Source organism: Alosa sapidissima, chromosome 1 (genome assembly GCF_018492685.1).
Source record: "Alosa sapidissima isolate fAloSap1 chromosome 1, fAloSap1.pri, whole genome shotgun sequence".
Classification (NCBI taxonomy): Eukaryota; Metazoa; Chordata; class Actinopteri; order Clupeiformes; family Clupeidae; genus Alosa; species Alosa sapidissima.
In genome coordinates this window covers 10,059,111-10,072,511 of record NC_055957.1, presented here as the reverse complement: position 1 = coordinate 10,072,511, position 13,401 = coordinate 10,059,111, and the positions used below count along the sequence as shown (strand labels likewise).

The following is a 13,401-nucleotide window of genomic DNA, read 5'->3' as shown; positions in this document are numbered from 1 at the left end:
ATTGTTTGAATACTGTGTTGAGCATGGCTGATGGGATGAAATACTGACATGGTTTAAATAACTGATATCTTCAATGGGCATTTACTTGTGTGGCACTGTAAATATGAGACAAAAATGTACAGTAAACTGTAATCATGTTTGACAGTATGCTTGCTCATATACACAATGTACATCTTCAAAGACACATGTAGATGTGGGAATGAAGATATCAGTAAAAGCCTCTTCCATGAAACTGTGTAGTGTTTATTGTGTATAATCTTGAAATAGTAATTCATTGTTATCCAAGTGGTGATTACCTTTAATCACTAGAGCCCAAGTGGCAAATGTTTTGATTTGATTCGTTTGGTCACTGGGTCATCCATCAGTGAAGGAGGGAATAATTGAGGTAAGAACAAAGTAAGCCATTAACACAAAAACACAATCTTCTCACAGGACTCTCTGAGGAGAGATTCCTGATGAAAGTGTCCCCATTTTGGTCTTGAATCCAAAACACATTCTGCAAGTTGCCACATTCTGAGATTGCCAAAATGAAAATATTCTCATGGGAGAAGGCCATGGGAGTGACTGTAAATTGTCTGTTGTGAGTGTGAAATAGACTGAACTCTAATATGAGAAAGATCTCGTCATTGTATTGTATGTGTTCCTTAGACTCCGTTTCATCAATTGGAATACACCTCCAGTCTTGTAGTGGTTATAAGGACAAATTAATTACAGCTGTGATAACAGAACACTTTTTTCAAATAAAAACCTTCCAAAGTTTCAAATGTTGTGCTTTGCAGTCACTTCACAGTGAAATCTGATGATACAATCTCCAAAAATGAGAATTTTTCTTGAGGCTTCGTTATGAGCATCCACCTACCTAGATAAACCAATAAGCACAGCAAGGCTAAATATTGATCTGATATTGAGAGTAGACACATTTATTCTCAGGTTAGCGAGAGGGCTTCGGCAAGTCTTTCAGCCAAAGTGCAGCACAACGTCTGCTTGATGAACCCTCAATAATTGAACACATTATTCCACCTGATTTTTGAAATCCCACCCACTTGTGAGAATTACATGCCATGCAGAACAGGCATTCAATTATAAGTAAGTATATAGTATAACTATATATACTCTTTTGATCCCGTGAGGGAAATTTGGTCTCTGTATTTATCCCAATCCGTGAATTAGTGAAACACACTCAGCACACACACAGTGAGGTGAAGCACACACTAATCCCGGCACAGTGAGCTGCCTGCATCAACAGCGGCGCTTGGGGAGCAGTGAGGGGTTAGGTGCAGTGCTCAAGGGCGCTTCAGCCGTTCCTACTGGTCGGGGTTCGAACCGGCAACCCTCTGGTTACAAGTCTGAAGTGCTAACCAGTAGGCCACAGCTGCCCAACAACCTGGTCCTTTCCCAAGGATTGAAATAGTCCAAATAAACAATCCTATATGCTTCATCTTTTAAGTGAGTAAGACCTACTGCTGCATGGTTCCCCGCTAAGAGCGACTATCTTCCCCACTAGCTGTGGCATAAAACATATTTGCAATGGAGACATTGATAAAGGGCTAAGCCCGAAACGTTTGTTTCCCAGTTTTTTGTCTGTAGACTTGTTGAAAATACCTCGGCTCTCGATACAAATTTGTATTAGAATCAAGCCCTTGAGTGCGCCTCTGCCTTTTTTTTTATACTATAAAACATATTTACAAGACAGGGACTCAAACACAGGAGGGAAAGCATGTGGAGAAATCATCTAGTGGGATCAGTTTTAGAATGTCAAATGTTTCGCCTCAAATGAGCATAACGTTACATTCTGGGAAATGTCAGACCAAACTCCCACACCCACACAGAGTAAATGTGTGAAAGAGCTCAAGCAGGTAAATTCATACCACCGACTGTTTTTTAAGCTAATTCACACAAATTACACATTCTTGATTCTTTTGAAAGACAAAATTGCCTTCTATGCCAGTTTCCGTGGAAACTGAAAGAGCCAGCAGAGGAAAGGATAGTGGATGAGAGAAATAGACTATGGAAGGAGGGAGAGAGATGGTTTGGCTGTGAGGCTACCCTGCACTATCTGGGTGGGGGTGTGAGCTACTTGAACTTGGCTTTACATGACTAAGGAAAGCATTATGTCATATCCTGTTAAAAAGAGCCATAACAATCAATGTGCAGAGATGTGGTATTGACTTGTCACCATAATCCTGATGATGAAAGTTAAAAGTAAAAGCAGTCATGATCATACAACACTGTCATAAAGCTGTCATAGCACATACAATTATGCCATATGTCATAACAATTTCCTGTAATGGTAACACCATTGTGACACTGTAAAACATGTTGGACATCAGCTGTTTATAACATGCCTTGAGAGGCTGGGTTCTCATGGGTTATCAAACATCTTATCCCACTTTCCTGTCCACACTTTGTTTCTTTGCATATGTTTTGCTGAATTGACATGCTTGTTCTTGTGGATGATGAGAGTGCCACAATCCATAGCCTACAACAACGTCGCATGAAAGACAAGGTAGCGCATTTGCTGTCTATTCGAAGTTTTAGGTTTGCTCAAAAGTATTTAGCCTACCGCGTGCATGCGAGGGTTCTTAAAACCTGAAATTTGCATTGAATAGAAAATGATTGTTTGTTCTTTAAGGTGGGAAAATTCGATCAGTCCGGTACAGTTCTGTAAGCGACATACAGTGGAGCATCCCAGCTGCACACGCATGCTTCAGCGTGGAGAACTTTAAAAGATCGGACAAATCTTCGGTCACATGATACGGTCAGTAGCAGCGTTTGCGGGAGAGAAAGTCGGCTCTTTCTATTCAATTCAGCACCGGTTTAGTCCACATTTCGTCCCCTTAGCTCTTTAAAACGGACATCCCTCATCCACACGGTGAGTACTGTCTGTGCCGTTGCATTTCTCTTGCGTTCCTCTTTTCCTGTTTTGTTTCCAGATTCCAAATGAAAATAGGCTCTGCTTTTTGATATTTGTCTTCAAATATGAGATGTAGGCTACCCTTAAGGCGGGTTTTGGAGACAGTCGTACATGTGCGCGCTATCGTAGGCTATTCCATTTTTGACAAACCTTACATTATGTTGTCGTTTTTGTTTTCTGCCTGCTTTTGGTTATCCCCTCTCGGCGGCGCTGACCAGTTGAAAAAGCTGACTTTTGTCCTCTTTAGTAGAATAAATCCCATAGTTGGATATTTTCTTATTTTACAGTCGAGGTATGCTATTTCCTGTTTTACAAGCCTTGATAGACCTTTCGTGTGCAACACCACTCAGTCTTATGAGTTTGAGTTATCGCATGTATTTTGGAGTTGGACAGATTAATGAGCCAGTATTTGATCCTTCCTGCAAGTTCGTCAGCTTCTTTAAAATCGATAAAATGAAACTAAATGGTAAGCAGTGAAAGGGGTTAACCATATGAATATCATAGAATCATATGAATGTATGGACAACAGCTGCCAAACACTACACCAGCATGTGCATGTGGGTTGTGTTGTTGTAGGAACCCTATGGCGAGAGTCAGAAAATATGTCAGTGAAAAGGACAACTCTTCAATACAGTTTTGCTTTTAGAACACCATGACCTGACGCTGACACTGACACATGTTGTGTTGGACATCCTGACCTGACACATCTTTTGTGCATTTGTGGAAAGATTCACCAACCACAGTCTCTCCCTTGAACAGACGCACACACACACACACACACACACACACACACACACACAGAGAGAGAGAGAGAGAGAGAGAGAGAGAGAGAGAGAGAGATACCTCAGCTACCATGTGGAGATCATTTCCCATCATACATACCTTGAGTGGGCTCTCACTCTCTGTCTGACAGTCTTTTTTGAGTGTTTGTTTTTGTGTGCGGGAATGTGTGAGGATGAATGTAAATAAGAAATATGTGCTCTACAGAATCACAGGAATGTCAGCAGGAGACAGAGAAAGCACCCAATTTCTCCATTTAGTTACAGGAACATTGCCAATTAGGCTTCACACCAAAAGCACTTTACGTTCGTGCAATCCTTCATGACTGGGCTCTATTGTGTTTTGATTACTATAGACCATGGAGAGAATCACTTTTAATGTAGACTGAAGAGGAGGCAAATGAGTGGAAATGGCACTTGCCGCCAGCCACTGTTCAGATGTGCCAGCAGTGTTCCTCAGACCCCACTAATGTATGAAGCCTGGGGGTCTCTGATTCGTACTATTACCTTCCATGATGAAGACATTGTATCCAATGGAGCCTTATAGCCTGCTCATCGTTCTGGAAGCATGCTTTATGTTTCTTGACAGGTTTGTGGCCTGCTTAGGTTATTGGTTTAAGTAACCTTGTAATAGCCTTACAATTGAAGTAATCAGAATTTGTTGGGGGTATTGGGATTTTGTAGTGCAGGAATTTGACCTCAGAACCTTGGACAGAGGCATTAGCCGCTGCATGGTCACAAAGGGAGGATTTATTTCAGGACCATGGACAAATGCCAGTGGTTCTAAACAACCTGGAAAAGCCTCCTTCCTACCTTTATTGATTCACCGTGGTCCGTGGGTCCATGCCTGGCATCACCATCAGTGTGTCTGTCCTTTGCCACCTATAAAGTCTGTTGCATGATGTTATCTGTTCCTCTCAGCTTGAGCAACCTGATTACTGGCTATTTTTGGTACAACTGTGTGCAGGGAAATGTCAGCTTGCTGCTATGTGCATTTGTGAAGTATGTTGTATGTTATGGGTTGGAAGTGTAGTTTTGAAGAGATACTACTGTCACAGAAGTAGTATTTCACTCACCGTAGGCTGTAGAAGCCTGATCATACTATATATCATAATTCTGCTGTTTTTCATCAGCATCTGGGGAATTGGTAGATAAATATGAATATGAAATAGTGTTTTCAAATTGGAAGAACATGTTCTGAGTTTGTTTTAACATGCTTGTTTTCATTATATATTTGTGTAGTATAGACTAACAATAGATCTGGCACAGGAGCTCAGACATGAAGTCAGACACAGGAGGCATAGGGCCCTTTTGGATTAGAGATAGAGTTTAATTTTCTGCTTTTATTTGTGTGGCTTGCGGTGTTAGACCAGAAGCAGATAAGCACCGGTTGAGCACATGTTAATATCTCAAACGCAACTCAATTAACTCCCCATTTATCACCCCTGTCAGGTTTGTTCGTTTGAAGCACCATCTGTGTGTTGTTTGGTAGATGACTGGTATTTGAAAGGCCTTATCTCTCCCCATTTTCTTTTATTTAACCAACTAATTAGTCTCTCTCTCTCTCTCTCTCTCTCACACACACACACACACACACACACACACACACACACACATACACACAGGGACGGATCATGGCTTGTGCCAAGTGTGCACGTACACAGGGGCCCTCAGCCAATGGGGGCCCTCGGATTTAAAAAAAAGAATTGCCATGAATTTAGGCTAGATTATGCCCGGTGCTTCTGTCTGTTAATTTGCGGCACATATGAATGGTGTTATGGAACCGCGGACCGAAAGAAAAATAGTGTGAAAGTGAAACTGACCCACTCGTGGGTAGGTGAATGAAGTGGATTCCTGCAATGTTCATGAAAACAGCATAGCGATTGGATAGCCTAATAAATCGTGACTTGTTGTAGGCCTAACAGTAGCTTATATCATAGCAAATAGCCTATGGCGATGTCGATGACAGATAGGCCTACACTTATTTCACTCGTCTTGCTGGAGTGAGCGCATAATGTGGGCTGTTGCGCAAAGAAATTAATTAGGGAGATGATCTGCATCTCCATTTACCAAACGCTATAGTTTTGCTAACATCTCCACTGTTAACGTGAAATATGTCTCCATGCAAGGTAGTGTCAAGCAGCAGTGAAGTGAAAACCTTATCATGCAGGTAGCCAATGTTCACGTCACCTGAGTCAGACAGAAAATGGGCCCTGCTTGCTCTGTTAAAGGGACACCAGGCAACGTTTTCGTGTTACTCATCTTCGTAAGTCGGTATATGGTTAAATGACTCATTACAGGGCGAATGAAGACTCTCTCGCCCGCCCCTACTGCCTGTAGAAAGAATATCCCGCTTGCAAGTTCAGTGTATCGTACCCGGCGACCGAAGCAGTTTCAGTTTCCATCCTGCATCCACAGCACAGAGGGAGGCTAACGAAACGCTAGCGATTGTTGCAAACGTGTGTATAATGGCAGAGCCGGCGAAGAAGCAGCGAAAACCCTTGACGAAGATGCAAAGAAAAGGAAAAGAGCTTCAGACCGAGCGAGGGGGAGTTTCGTAGAGAAAAAGCATCAGGCTTGCCTGGTGTCCCTTTAAAGTGTGTATGCCCCTTCCAAACTATGTTAAAAGGGTATATATAACAGCCAGAATTTCGAAAATTTCCCGGGGGAGACACCACCGAACCCCCCGTAATATGATCAGCACCACCTCTCACAAAATAGGCTACTATCAACGTCCCTGCTACCGTTTTTTTTTATATTGTGCACAGGGGCCCATATTTGTTTAATCCGTCACACACACTTCGGTACTGGTAACCAGGTTAGGTACAGATTAGAAACATCTGTTGTTACAGTGTGATCCTGTTATGGGTGGCAGAAGTGAGCAACAGAAGTAATGAAGTTCTCCAGAGGATTTATTTACCTGTAGGTGACTTATTAATTTAGCTGATTACAAGCTCTCTCAATATTTCAGCACGTGTTCCACGTCATGCTCTTAAGACGAGAATGGGCCAAGATAAGGAGGACTGAGGTTCTCATCATACCCAAGTGCGTGATGCTTCTTTCCTCATTACACACGGACACACCCACTATCAGCACACACAAGCAGGATCCCAGGCAAAGTCGGCGCTTTTGTCCCTGGAGTCACACGGTTTTGCAGAGTGGAGGATTGCGGTGTGAGATTCTGAGTCAAGACTGACATATGAGAATGTGCAAGGTCATTAGCCTCACACCGGTTTTGTGTTTCTGTGGGAAGTTTGCCATGTTACCTTGGATGTGCTCTGCAGTTTATTTCAAAGGAAGAGAGTAGACTAAAAACAACACTGAAATGGAGAAGAGAGTAAAAGATACTGATTGACTTGATTTTTTAGGCTAGCCACACTTATCTCATACCCTCACATAGCATACGTCTACAGCTAATCACTTTAAAAAGTGTTCTATGTGACAGTGTGTGTTCAAGAACATGCTGTACTGTATGTCTCTCACACCATGTCTGTCTTATGTATTTGTTTCACTATACAAGCTCTTGCACTAACTTGCTCAATCAAATGGTTTATGGAATTACCATCATGTCGTAATTACATTTGTTATTAACCCAGGTTGTTTGATAAACCTCTATGGTTTACTGATGTAAAGGTCTATCAAGGGATCTCTGTTTACTCATGTCCCCAGGCCCAGTTTCATCGACTCATTCTCACTTCTGGACACGACTGTCCAGATGTTATTCATATTCTCGCTGCCCGAGAGTAATTTCGGCTGTATTATTTTCAGCTTTGTCCTCCTCCTTACGAGTGGGGGTGTAGGTTTTCTGGGCTGTGGAGTAATGGGTGTATTAATATGATGTGGGAGCCCAGCGCGGTGGCTCTGCTGAGCTGGGCTGGTGATGTATAGGCGTTGGCACAGCTCTTCCTGTTTCGGAGCGGTCTCCAGCACAACCGTTATAAATTGAACCGCCCATCCTTAGCCGGCCATATTTATAGTTGCTGTCTGCAGCGCGTGTGTGAGCCTGTGTGCGAGAGAGAGAAAATGCTGGTATTGACGGCCTAGTGCAGTAGCTACAAACAAGAATTCCACAGTTCCACACTATACCTTTTGGTTTTACTGAGGCCATCCTTAAAAATATTTTTGTTTGCAGTAACAGCCAAAAACAATTAAAAATGGGTCGGTAGGTAGGTCAATATTTTTTTTTTTCAAGATTCAAAGTAAAAAAAAAAGTTCAATTTTGGTCATGGTGATTACGTAGGAATGAATTTACACAAATGTGCATATTGTGACGTAACTGACTGGGTCTTCAACCCGTGCCTTCAGGCGCACCATTGCAAACCTCATTCTGATGCAGGTTATATAGACCAGCCTTTCTCAAACTTCTTTGACCTGAGGCCCGGTCATGGCAGACTTTTGGGTCATAGGGCTCATCTACATGTACGCAGAAAGAAGGCTACAATAGCTCTTGGCCACGTTATATTGAAATTTGACTATACAATACTCAATGCTATACAGTGTATTTTACAGTCTCTGCTCTGTTTCTAAGGAAGTTCCAAAAAACAACGTCGTTCTATTAAGTTTCGTTAAATAAATAAATAGCCTTCCAACAGGTTGAAGCGGAGCTTTGATACCAACGTTATCGATTAGTTTCAGTTTCTCTCGCGCAGACGCACATTGAATGAATGCTCATACCACCACTTAATTGTAGGGCTCCATGTTTAATGACATCGATAGCAGAAACGTTTGTTTTCTTTTTTCGTCGATCCGCGGTTTCTTAATCAACTGCGCAGCAAATTATCAGATGAAGCACCGGGCCTAATTTCACTCCCCCCCAAACTATGGAACACCCTGCCTCTGTACATCAAGCAGGCGAGTTCAGTAAATATTTTTAAAAAAGATCTGAAAACATACCTGTACAGGAAAGCTTTTAGTTAACTCATCTTATCCTGTAGACTACATTTTCAGATTATTCTACATCTGCTACTATTGGAGGGCGCAGCCAGCCAGAAGCAGATGGGCTCCCCCTATTAAGTCAGGTTCTGCTCAAGGTTTCTTCCTGGAATATGGGAGTTTTTCCTTGCCACAGTTGCCATATGGCATGCTTGTGGGGGGTAAGAGGGTTAAGGCTGCCAGTCTTATGACGTCATTTTCTATATTTTTGATATGTTGCTGAGTATAACATAAACAGCAAAGAAAAGTGATTGATAATGACTGACTGACCACAACCAATTTCAATACTCCGACACGGTCACCGCTAGACTAGGGGGAGAAGGGATGAGAAAAGATCTGGCCACAGTTCTTCCAGAACTTCGTAACAGCGTTATCAGTTTGTGTGAATGAAACGAAGCGTAGGCCATAGTGTGACATGCGTAAAACCAATGGTGTAGAGATGACGCCACAGGTGTTTTTTTTTAAGTGAGCCACGTTTGCATGTAGGCAATTTATATTCACAATACTTGGGCCTACTAAAATAAATATTATTTTATTGCATTTGTATTGGTTGTTTAGAGTAAAAAAAACAATCGGTCGGTATTAACGCAAGTTTACAACCCGCAAGTCGGTCGGACTAAAAGGGGAAAAAAATAAATATTTGGGTCGGTTCTAAATTGACAGGGTCGGTCGGGTTACGGCAAACGAAAATATTTTTAAGGATGGCCTGAAACTGAAAAAAAATCAGTGTTACAGGAACACTGTAAAGGCCTCTTGCTCATGCAATAACGCTGTGTTGCCAGCCATGCCGAATGTGGGTTTTTAATATAAAAACCTCTATGGTTTACTGATGTAAAGGTCTAGGCATATCCCACGAGAGCCTCACCACGTCAGCTTTTCCCACACCCGCGTCAGCAGCGAGTCATGTCATGCAGCGAGTCATGTCATGCAGCTAGTCATGTTTATGGATGAACTCTCGTCAGGAGTGGAACCAGATGCGCAGATGGAGACAGGGATGATGTGAGGAGTTGAGTATACTGTATAGGGCAGCGGTGACAGGGATGATGTGAGGAGTTGAGTATAGGGCAGCGGTGACAGGGATGATGTGAGGAGTTGAGTATACTGTATAGGGCAGCGGTGACAGGGATGCTGTGAGGAGTTGAGTATACTGTATAGGGCACCGGTGACAGGGGTGATGTGAGGAGTTGAGTATACTGTATAGGGCAGCGGTGACAGGGATGATGTGAGGAGTTGAGTATACTGTATAGGGCAGCGGTGACAGGAATGATGTAAGGAGTTGAGTATAGGGCAGCGGTGACAGGGATGCTGTGAGGAGTTGAGTGTACTGTATAGGGCAGCTGTGACAGGGATGATGTGAGGAGTTGAGTATAGGGCAGCGGTGACAGGGATGATGTGAGGAGTTGAGTATACTGTATAGGGCAGTGGTGACAGGGATGATGTGAGGAGTTGAGTATACTGTATAGGGCAGCGGTGACAGGGATGATGTGAGGAGTTGAGTATAGGGCAGCGGTGACAGGGATGATGTGAGGAGTTGAGTATACTGTATAGGGCAGCGGTGACAGGTGTTTGGGAACTGCGCTCCATGTTAGAGCCTGAGCCAGTGGAATAGGCCTCAAGCCTAAAATACACTGTTGCTCATTAAGCATAGCTCTGTAAACTACGACTAAAATGTAATATTGGAGACGGGGGAAAAGCATTACTGCACTAAAAAAGCATTACTACTCTGAAATGTGATTGATTGAAAAAAGCATCAATACAGTGCGGATTGAGCATGTTATCTGAGCTCTTTTCATGATCCTTATTACACAGTGCCCAGGAGAAATGGAGGGATCTATGAAAACGCCCCCCTCACCACATCCTGCAGCATTACTTCAAATCATGTGTGGATACTGTTTTTTTAGAATTGATTTAGATTAAGTTTTATTTAGTATAATTTGTATTTTGAAATTACTTTTCTCTTGTATTTTGTATATTTAGTATATTCTTTATCTTCTACAGTCCTTATTGCTTAGTTGTGTTTTTTATACTTTTAATTACTTTTTCTGCAGTTATTGAATGTGTGTGTGTGTTGTCTATATGCTACTGTGACCTTGAATTTCCCCTAGGGATCAATAATCTATCTATCTATCTATCTATCTATCTATCTATCTAATCAACTAATCGTATGTCAAGGTGCACTTTAGGCAAGCGAAACCAGTGGACAAATTTCAGTGACACTCCAAAGAAGTCTTGTATGTATGTTGAAGTATGTAAAAGCCTCCTAACATTTACAGAGTATCTGACATTTAAGGTACTCTTGAACTTTGACCTGTACCCTGGCATGGCGAAGTCCGCTGCAGCAACTCTGGCCTCACCCTGTATCCAACCCTTATGGTTGCAGTGCCACGAACACTATGTCAAAGGCGCCTCGTGATGTTTTTTTTCTTCTTTTCTGCTGATCATGAAAGAAGAAGCCCAGCCTGGAGTGGAGGCTGCTCTAAAGTGCTTACTGTGCTCACTCCTCTGTGTACACAGTGCAAGGATACTGACAGTACAAGTACAAAGCTTCTGACAGCTGCTGAGACGGACGGCGCAGAAACGGACGGCACAGAAATGTGTGAACACCAATAGAACTCTTTTGTGTGATCCTGAGGAAAGAAAAAAGCAGCCTTAAGAAAGCAATAGCCCTGTGAGTGCTGGCTGAACACAAAGAAAAATATTGGACTTTTTCAAGACGTGCAAACACCCCCAACCCCCCCCCCCCCCCCCCCCTGCCCATGTGCAGAAGTGAAGTGAGTGTGAATGCACTGAACCTGAGGAACAGAATGCTTACATTCATGCTTTGCCTTGAGTCATGTCAGGCCGATGGAAACGGCTTTGAGGTTCACTAGCCTCATAAATATTGTACGGATCACTTTGAACTTTTGTTCTCCACTTTCTCCTCTGAGCTTTGGAAATCAAGCCTTAAGAAGACTGGTTCTGTCTCACTAAAGGCACGTTGCTTTCATTAGTGAAATACTGCTGAGCGCCACTTTGTTATCATCCTTAACTTTACAGTGGTGGAGGACCTCTCTCTCAGCTCCTGTGAAAGTGCCAAAGACTTAGGATTGTCAGATGAAAGCGCTTGTGGTCAGTTTTATTGGAGGGTACAATCACTTGATTTACATTGTAACACATAGTCCTTCATAGCGCTGCAGCTGCCGTATGTGGTAAAAACTCATTTATCATGACTATGAAGCCTGAATGGAAGTATGAGGGAGTGCATGCCAACCCCCTGCCTGATAAGAAATAGAGACAGCAAATCATGTTAGTAATTCCCATAGACCTCCACTGATGGACCTCACTGGGCTGCAGGCCAACTCATTGGTGGAATGGAGACTTGCACGAGAGCAATGGTCAAAGAGACTGTTTAATTGTGTCTTTGTAATAATAATGAAAACATACATTAACATTGTGAGGTATTAGGTCCAGGTATGGAGGTACTGTAGGGTGGAAAAATGCTAAATTACGTCTGTAAATGGGAAAATGCTCAACACTGGTAGTTTTATACTCAATCTATTGATGTCTCCACCGAAAATAGCCTATTTTAAAATATCTACTTGAAAACCTCTTGCGAAAACAGTCCATATTTGAAACGCATAGCAACTTATAATGGAATTAAATGGGTCAGCACAGAAAAAAAAAATTTGTAATGGAGGTAGTCATAATTCCTTTCAGCATATTAGGAACAGTTTGAGGTCCACACCTCATATAAATCATTTTACAGTGCTCCTGCTGGGTGTAATTCAGCAAATAATGAAAACCCTTGGAGTTGAAAGGAAGTTTTGATGAGGGTGAGTGAGTGTGTTCAAACCTTAATGTCTTACAGCAATGTGCTGCAGTAACACTATCACATCACATGAGGAAATAAAATGCATACAAGCTTAGGTGTGGGGAGTGGGTTTTGCCTAAATGTATATACAATATGATCATATGAGGAAAACGTGCATGATCTTCCTTTAGACAGATATCATTTGAGCACAAACACACATACACGCACACACACACACACACATATAGAGGGAGAGAGGGAGAAAGAGAGGGAGAGAGAGAGGGAGGGGGGCAGAGAGAGAGGGAGAGAAAGAGGGAGAGAGAGAGGGAGGGGGGGCAGAGAGAGAGGGAGAGAAAGAGGGAGAGAGAGGGATGGGAGAGAGGGAGAGAAAGAGGGAGAGAGAGAGGGAGGGGGGCAGAGAGAGAGGGAGAGAGGGAGGGGGGCAGAGAGAGAGGGAGAGAAAGAGGGAGAGAGAGAGGGATGGGGGGCAGAGAGAGGAAGGGGGGGCAGAGAGAAAGGTGGAGAAAGGGAGAGAGAAGAGATGTTCATGCAGTTGTGGAGATTGTGTTGAGGCTGTATAGATAGGTGAAGCAGGAGAAAAGAGGGAGAGAGTAGAGAGAATTGAAATGTCAGCATGGTGTTTGTTCTGTCACACTTGTCACAGCTCTACAAAGAGAGAGAAGGTTATTGCTGTTACCACATGGAAGAGCGAGGTCATTATGAGTCACTGACTTCATGGACGGAGAGGAGGCGGACTTCATAGCAACAGTGTGTGTGTGTGTGTGTGTGTGTGTGTGTGTGTGTGTGTGTATGTGTGTGTGTGTGTGTGTGCATGTGCAAGTGTTTGTTTGTGTGTATGCATACTGTACATGTGTGTGCACTGTGTGTGTGTGTGTGTGTGCATGAAGGAGAGAGAGAGAGAGTGAGAAATTAGTTGTTAGTGTCTTGGAAATGCACATCTAAAATAAGGGAAACATTTCCTTGCT

The 13,401-nt window shown here is 42.8% G+C and overlaps 1 protein-coding gene across 2 annotated transcripts in view; it reads left to right on the top strand.

The window, feature by feature from the left end:
- The first annotated feature begins 2,374 nt into the window (after positions 1-2,374).
- Positions 2,375-13,401, top strand: part of LOC121707117 (RNA-binding Raly-like protein) — a 33,249-nt gene continuing 22,222 nt past the window's right edge. Inside the window, exon 1 of one of the 2 annotated variants that reach the window (XM_042089429.1) lies at positions 2,375-2,506. In XM_042089429.1, the coding sequence (XP_041945363.1) occupies positions 2,438-2,506 (69 nt within the window). In that variant the 5' untranslated portion in view covers positions 2,375-2,437. Of the gene's footprint in view, positions 2,507-2,537; positions 2,873-13,401 lie in introns of those variants that run through there. The other variant, XM_042089437.1, reaches the window with a different exon arrangement.